The sequence below is a fragment of the Lethenteron reissneri genome, chromosome 43, assembly GCF_015708825.2.
Source record: "Lethenteron reissneri isolate LAM-NWPU_2019-01 chromosome 43, ASM1570882v1, whole genome shotgun sequence".
NCBI lineage: Eukaryota > Metazoa > Chordata > Hyperoartia > Petromyzontiformes > Petromyzontidae > Lethenteron > Lethenteron reissneri.
In genome coordinates, this window is record NC_083821.1 from 4,726,048 (window position 1) to 4,734,680 (window position 8,633).

An 8,633-nucleotide genomic window follows, 5' to 3' on the forward strand; every position below is an offset into this window, starting at 1 on the left:
AATAAATCACGACGTTTCGGGCGCAACACAAGCGTCCGTCACCTGATGACGCCACCTGATGACGGACGCTTGTGTTGCGCCCGAAACGTCGTCATTTATTTTATTTTATACCTACGTGACTTTACCGAAAGAACCAAAGAGTATGGATTCCTGCAGTCACGAAAGCTTCAAATCAACTCCATACATCATTGCGCATTCAACAAATAATTGCGCACGTCGCGGTAAAAGTGGGTTACATGTGTTTATTTCAAGTGAGCACATAAAGAGGCACGTGGCGTGTCGACAACGAGAGAGTGTCATAACCAGCGGACTGAAGAAAAAAACGCACGCGGAGGAGTTAAATGCGCATCGGGAGTTATTATTGGTCATTGTGCGTGATGCCAGAGCGTGTTTGGGAGTACAACGTTGATACGGGTGGGTGTGATTTTAAAGAGAGAGGATCAGTTGACAAAGAGGTGGTCATTATTGCGCAGGTAATGCTGTCTTGTCCGCATTGGTGCTGGTGAATAGAAACACGGGCGTTTACCAAATTCAAATTCCAGCACGACATTGCACACGAATGGCGGAGTCATCTTGACTCGCAAAGCATGCCGGGCTTTTTGTGACTTTTTTAAGGTGGTGGGGGTGGATTTAAAGACTTAGTTTTTTTATCGCTATAATGAACCGATTAAAAACACGAGGACCGTTCGTGAATGAGGGCAATTGCCCAGAGTGTCCCAATAGTTTTCAGTCGTGTAGGGGGCAGTGTTTGGCAATAACGGTGGTGGTAAATACGAGGCCATTCTGTCCACACTTTGGTTGCATCTTATCTAAACCTAGCCACCAACCACTGTAGACATTTTTTCTTATCCATCTCAGTTATTTAGAAGATTCCTTCGAAACTGTGAGTCAGTTTCAGTCGCAGCGCTGACTTGGACTGGTTTTCATTGCGCAGTCAAATCAATCCGACTGGAAAAAACCAGGGCCCTGTTGTATTACCGATGAGCTGCGCACACCCTTTTTGACCGAGGCGAAAAATAAAATAAACCGTACAACTTTCACCATTGTAATCTTATGGGGTTAGAGAAATTGACGGCGGGGAATAGTGTTGTAAGCTGATGAGAAATCACAATCATAAGTGCCGAGAAACGGGAGGTTTTGGGGTGGGATTTGGGGAGGGGGGGCACTCTCACCGTGAAATTTCACGGGCCACTTTGTCTCCCGAAACTGTAAGGCACCGGGGCTGTTACAGCATCACCTTCCCAAAAAAAAAAACAGCCACGGCAACTGTGGCAACAACCTCCCGCCCGCACATGGATCCCCTTCGCTCCGTCGCTCGGTGGTGGGGGGGGGGGGGGGGGGAGGGTCTGCCGCCTAATTATTGAGCATCGCTGGGCTGTCGTTCTTCATGACATCTCGGAAGAACGTGACCAGCGGCTTGAGGTGCGCGTAGCCCGGCGACTTGCGCATGAAGCCGCCGTAGCGCTTCTGCTTGAAGTGCGTCGGCGGCTGCCCCCACCGAAAGTGGTTCATCTGGTAGAGCTCCGGGTTCTCCTTCTGCATGCTCAGATGCGCTGAGCCCTTCTTGGAGGGGGCCGCCGACCACTGCCGCGCGTCCACCTCGTTTGCCTGGTCGTCGAGAGTCCAGCCTTCGTCCCAAGCCTGCCCTCCGTTCACCACCCGTGCGTTTTCGTCGCTCCCCATGCCAAGAGGGGCCCCCTGGCTCTGCTCCGGCTGCCGCTTCTTGCCGGGCAGAGGCTGTCCCCAGCGGAAGTGTTGCATCCGGTAGCCGTCGGCGCTCTCTTGGACCCGCTTGTCGGCGGAGACGTCTCCTCCCTCTGGCGCCTCATCTCCTCCTCCTAGGAGCACAATCTCGGAGCCGTCAGCGGATGGTGCCGCAAGGCGACTGCACTCCCCGAGGCACTGCATCCAGCAGAGCTGCACGCGCGGTGGAAAGAGAGAGCGTTGTTTTTGTTAGCATCACCATCATCATCGTGAGCCACGATCTCTCCGCTGCTGAATGAAGGCTTCCACCACCGCACCATCACCTAGGAGAACGTGGTGAACATCAATGGCGAGCGGGGCCTAAACTTGTCCTGTGCCTCATTTAGGTCAACTCAGCCTTTGATAAATGAGGAGCCAGTTTATTCTGTAAACATTAGCACTGAAAGGACAAAGGCTCGTGTGTGCTATGTTGGCCTTAATGGGTGCTCTCCGATGCAGCATGCCTCTGTGGAGTCTACAGCTGAACGGGTGATCTATGGGTGAGAGTGTGTGGTTCTGCTTGCTAACAGCACTTGCCCCGACAGTCTGTTAAAGGCCATACGGGGGGGGGGGGGTCTTCATCGTTGTGTTTTTGAGAGCAGTGCTCAACACTAAATTCTGTCGATTGCCCCAACACCAACAGCGGTAAGGGGGCGATGGGGACACGAAAAAAATACCAGGTCACGCATTCCAAGTTGTATGCATTTCCCAGTTACACATTAGCACAGTGACGTACCGCCAGCCAGCACCACCACCCCCACGCATAGAATAGCAGAAGCTCTCAAAGCGTACACCGAAAACCGTTCAAGCATTATGAATGCCGCGGCAGGAGAGTATATCCAGTGTGCCTTACCTTGTTAAATCTCTAACCAGCTAAGCAGGGTTTTTGGGGCCTGGTTAGAATTTGAATGTAACGACTCTCTGGGAACGACAAGGTGTTTTTAGGGCTTGGGTTACGAGGTGGCCAATGGGATTGTAGTGCAGCAATGGATCCTTGCATCTATCTGTGCTGAGCTTTGGGGCATGGGTTTTCTCTACGTGTTCTGGCTTCCTCCCACAAGCCGATTATGGAATTTCCCGAACGTCGCAACGCATGTATGTTTGTTGAACTTCTTTCGCAGCTATGTAGCCAACCGTGCCCATCGGAGGTGCGGGGTTAAGGGGTCTTTAGTTTTGTTGTGGCTTTCCTGGTTACATGCATGGTTTGATAATGATTTTCTCGACTAACAGCAGTGACGCCATACAAGTTAGACTGCAGTCGTACTGCGGTGCCCATAATACACCCAGGAATGAGCCTTTGGCCACTTCTGGGTAACTGCCACAGCTGTTATCAAGGCTGTAGATCCATTGTTAATAATGCATTTGATCAGAAACAAACACTTTAGTGTTACATACAAAAATAAAAAATAAGCCTTTATATTCGTTTTTTTTTTATTGAAAAGAGATAAGCAATTTAAAAAAAAAAAATGTGACGTTTTTGTTATCATTAACGAGTTATAAAGGGATCAGCCTCATGAAGATATCATAGCTACTAAAATAATCCTAGTTAGTTCAAATGGCGAGTAAAGTAATGAAGCAATGTTCAAATGTACGAATGAAAAAAGGTAATAATTGGGATAAAAACAATCCTCCTCTCTATGATACTGATATCACCACTGGATCCGGTCACAACAATAATGTACAGGTCCTAATTTTATTCCTATTTGCTCTTGTTCAACTTACCCACCAACATTACATTTTTACAGCCCTGACCGTTGTATATACGATGTGTCTCTTTGTGCTGATATCACATCTTGACGAGGTTGATTCCTGAACGCTAACCACTGGCCTTGCTGTACATTCCTAGTAGTGGGGATCGTTGAAATCCCTTCAATGTGTTTTTTTTGCGTTAACGATAATCGTCGAAAAAAAATAACCTAAAAAAAACCCTAAAAAATGTAATCCATAAATGATTCATCAATAATCGTTTTTAAGCAGCCCTAATTCCTACTGTTTTATTTCGCATGAAGCGGTACCGGCTCGGTCTGGGCGGGTTCCAGGCAGCTCTCGCACGCCTGCAGGCAGACGAGAGGAGCGCTCCTGGATGCCACGGGACCCAGGAGGGCGATGAGACCCGACAGGAGAAGAGCAACACGGCACGGCAATGAGGAGCTCCGGGTAGGAGCGCTGCTCGGGGTGGCCATTGTGAGCCTGCAGGGAAACAGAGCGCACAGCAGGCCAGAGCGGGTTTCCCATGAATCGGCCATTCTCGAACTTGAGCGCCTTCGATGATGCCAACTGTAACGATGAACTATTAAAAACGGATTCTTCTTTTTTGTTACCAGGTAAGGCCCCGCTGAGTTATGCAGCTCTTTTTCAGAAGCAACCTGGCCACAAATGAAGGCTCAACGAAGTGGCTTATCGCGTGCAAATGTATGGCAGTCAAATAATCTAAACGCGTGTTTCTAAACGTGGAGGGAAAAACCGGAGGACCGAGAGAAAAATCCACACGAACACACGGGGAGAGAGAAAAGCAAACTCCAAATATACATTCTACATTTGAAGCTTTCGTGACTGCAAGGATTCATATTCTAAGGTTTTCGGTAAAGTCACGTAGGTAAAAAATTAAAATTAAAATTAATCAAAGTTAAATAAAAATAAAATAAAAATCCAAATATACAGGCGTCAGGGTTGGAATTAAACCCACAACCTCCTCCATATCAGGAAAGGTAGTTACCATCTCGCCACCGTAGCAAAGCTTTATTTTGGGTGAACACATGGTACGGTGATTACCACGTGGCAGTCCAGAATTGTTTTCATCAATCGATTATGGATCACTGGTTGGGAAAACTTCAGTGCCAGCAATGACGCCAATTGCAATGATTAATGTTTCTTCAATTATATTTTCCGCACGATGTCACATACGTGGAATGACATTGTCCCTGCATTACGTTAGAAACAATGCTGGCCAAGTCAGCTTTAAACAACCATTTAAAAGCTGGGGCGCTGTGTCCAGGATAGGTTATCTCCTTCGCCTGCTATGTAGGAGGTTGTAGGTTCGATCCCCGACCCTGACGATGCCTGTTGTATTTTTGGAGTTCGCGTGTTCTCTCTCCCCGTGCTGGTTGCTTGGATTTTTCTCCGGGTTCCTCCACATTTAGAAAAGTGTATTTAGATGATTTGGCTGCTACTTTAAAGTCCCACGTATGATATAAGCTACTTCGACGAGCCGTCACGTGTGGCCAGGTCGCCTCTGAAAAATATCTCATAACATAGTGGGTATTTACTTGCTAAAATAAAATGGTGTTTGTTCATAGTTACACGGATTGATTTGGCACCAGCCAAACAGCACCTCCTCACGCCGACCTCAATATGTGCTCACTAAGAGCACCTACCCCGATAGTCTGTAAGGGTGTCCACAGTGAACGGTGCTATTTATCTTAACCGTAATATCGACGTCGCGTCACGGCGTGAAATGTCCCATTGAAACAGAGGATATCCCCATGCAAAAGAAAACGACCCACGGAAGCAGATATCACAGAGATCCCAGCACCTGCAATGATCACGGTTGACTACGTAAGGTGCGAAAGAAGTTCAACATACTTACAAGTTGACCTTTATTTTCACATACACTTCTACAGAGACGTGTTTGTCGCTTGGCAGTCGCTCGGTTTTAGTTTCATTCTCAGAGCTCAAATAAGACAAATTGTTTATTGAATGCGATGGATTTGCTTTGTGCGTTCAGGTTTAACCGGGTTGAGACCATATGAATGTGGAATTTTCGCCACCGGCTCATGGCTGTGCAAAGGAGATGAGGCCATCCCATCCTCATTGCATGGGGGGAAAAAAACACAATTGAATCTTGAATGCTATGCTTGTCAAAATGAACATAACTTAAAATTATGAGGGCAACAAATATAAATCTGTTTTATCATATATTATATTCTTTACATGCCAAGCAAAGTCTGGGTCTTAAAATAGCTTTCAAGAGGGCCTTGCCAGAGATGTTTGACCAGCTCCTTTTTGAATGAGTACAAATCTTAGAATTTTTTTTTACAAGCGATGTCGATGCTTGATATTATAGAGCTCACGTGTGTCCTCCTAAAGTAGCCCACGCATTGCGCATTATTACGATGTGCACATGCACTAGAAGTGGGGGAAGACAGTTCATTAAGTGCATCAGCGATTGCATGCAACTGGGAAAGTCAGCACGCAGAGAGTCCTCGAATGAACATCACAGACAGAGCTAAATGGAAGAAAGCACGTGGCTGAGAGAGAGAGAGAGAGTTTACACATTTATTTCCAGCCTGATCATTTGTACATTAAACTACCAAAGCCTAAAGGTGGAGCGAGTGTTTTTTTTTTATGTATGCATCAAAATTAGCCAGATTCGGCCACTGTATGCTCTAACAATATCATAGCCAAAATCCTACAATTATAAACATGTCCTTAATTTTAATCGGCAAAATAATGACTGTGTACATGTCCATAAATATATATGTAAATATTTATTACTAATAAAATAAAAACCTAACAGGTAAAGGTGTCACTGGATTAAAACCAAACATCGCTATTAAAATAAAACGTACAGAGATTACCCGCGCGCTGTTACCACCTGAACGTATGTACGTTGAACTTCCTTCGTACCCTACGTACCTCTTGAGGTGAGGAGCGGTGAGGCGTCGTCGTCTTGTGAGCAAAGGCGGATGAATCCCCGAGTGTCTCTCGGTCCCTTTTATCCCCAGAAATCCACAACCCCCCGAGCCCCCCCCCCCCCCTCTCCGTGGGGGGCTGTGGGTGACGCCACCGTCCAGACAGCCTAGGAGTTGTCCCACGTCATCACGACATAACCCCTTCTCCGTCTCCATTCACTCCCCGTACCGTCGCCACGGAAAGGCGTTCGAGTCGTCGCATTCGCCGCGAGAATTCTCCGAGGTGGCCGTGTCGCACCGATTCGCAGGGGAAAAAAGCGAAGAATTGATCAACAGTTTTCAAAGTGTGGCTAATTTTTCTTTTCTCCCACCTGTGCCTATTTTTTTTAGTCTACTTTAAAAAAAAATTCGTGTCCGGGGACTATGAACACGCAAGTTGCACGCTGGGGTGGGAGTAGCGGCGAAGCGGTTAGCGCACCGCTCTGTGAATCTGACAAAACTGATATTTATTTTGCAACCATCTGATATAGGTACGCACCTGAACGCCCCCCTTTTTACTAACCGACACCTACCAGGCTGGTGAAGTATGGTCAAACGACCACCGTGGACTGACACACGACATAGAGAGGTCTTCATGCAGCAGTGGAATTGACAAAATCTCTCTGTCATTATACTCATACATGGTACAAAGATGAACCATCATTATCACCGGATGCAGAAGCCAATTGTTAATAGATTATCAAAGATATGTTTTTTTTATAAGGCATATCGTTTTCTGGAGCTTAGAAAAGCATCATTTCTGAGTCCTTAATAACTCTCGGATGATTATAATTCAATAAAACGACCAATTAATTCAGGTGCCGCTTGGCAGTATCGGTGTGATCCGTGTTTCAATTACCTGCATTGACCTTCACAGACAGCTAATAAAGTGACAGCCGTCCAATTTCACTGAGATCTATTTATGTATTGATTACTGGCATGTAACAATGCATTGAAAACAAATGTGATCTTTACTCTCACGATAATATGTGAATTGGACCGTGTTTTGTGACAACCATTCGCTTATGATTTATGTAAACGGTATGCTGACGATACTTTTAGAATATTTGAGAAAAACTGTATCCGCGACATGTACAATTAAATAGTAAAAAAACGGAATCGCTGCCCCTAAAATGATGACAGTCACTGAAATTCGTGGAGTGTCAATCCTTCCAGGAATATTTACAATAGCATAATTTACGTACCCAGGAAGCGATATTAAGTGATGACCTTGCTATTGTTGGTACTAAAGCGAACCATCAGCTCGTCGGTGATGAAGATGCTGCTGCTGCTGCTGCTGCGTTGGCAATGGTGCAAAAGCACAAATATTATTTTACATTTGTAGATAATTTCCGACGGACGTACTCGTAGACGGAGGTAAGTTAAGGGCTTCCGCCAGGGTTTATTAAAGCTGTTACAATAACACACAGCAGGGCACACAACTCCCAGGGGCTAGGGGGGTCCTACTCTGAGTCCGGGTCCCTGCCGGCTCGCTCCGGTCTCTCTCTCTCTCGTGTCGGATCGGGGACTCTGCCGACTCCACCGAGCGGAGAGAGAAGCACCTCTACGGCTACTACCACCGGCTTCTCACCAGACTCCCTATTCGATCCCTCTCTCTACCCCTGGTGCCCTCTTCACCCTTCTTACTTTACCCGTTCCCACAGTGACCCCGCTTACGTCACGGGGTCTCCCTTAAGTAACCCGAGGAGACGTGACGTCATCGCACTGAACGGCACAGCTGACGTCACGTCCCCATTTTACTCCTCTACACATTCATAGAGCGCCTTGGCTCAAGGTGATTTAACGTCGTTTAAAAGAGGTAACAACAATAGAGAGATGTATATGGCAGTGGCTTTGCAAGCGCCGATGAATGAGTGACCGTAACAGAGGGCACACAGGCTCACATAAGGGCTATAGGGGAGGGACGGGAAAGAGTGGAGGGGCGAAGGGAGAGACAATGAAAGGAATGGGCCATGGGGAAGATGTGTAGCTTGACGGGAGGAACGCAATGAGGTTAAGGAGGGGGCACTGCTTCATGTGCAAGGGGAAGTTTATTCCAGTGGTAGGGTGCATGGAGGGAAACGCTCGTCTCGGTCGGAGTTTTGCACAATCACAGAGTGGCATTCAACACAATTCACGAATAAGTATAACCCGTAAAAACAAAGTTTTTCACTATAAATCCTTCATATGCGTGGCAGCGAACTTAATATAAAGGATTTA

The 8,633-nt window shown here is 46.7% G+C and overlaps 1 protein-coding gene across 1 annotated transcript; it reads right to left on the reverse strand.

Moving 5' to 3' along the window:
* Positions 1-222: 222 nt before the first annotated feature.
* LOC133353223 (pro-opiomelanocortin-like) lies at positions 223-6,412 on the reverse strand. The gene is made up of 3 exons (XM_061569304.1): positions 6,379-6,412; positions 3,759-3,933; positions 223-1,917 (listed from the first exon to the last, which is right to left on the reverse strand). Exons 2-3 carry the CDS (start codon positions 3,924-3,926, stop codon positions 1,354-1,356), a joined length of 732 nt encoding a protein of 243 aa, XP_061425288.1. The 5' UTR covers positions 3,927-3,933; positions 6,379-6,412; the 3' UTR covers positions 223-1,353.
* Positions 6,413-8,633: the final 2,221 nt, after the last annotated feature.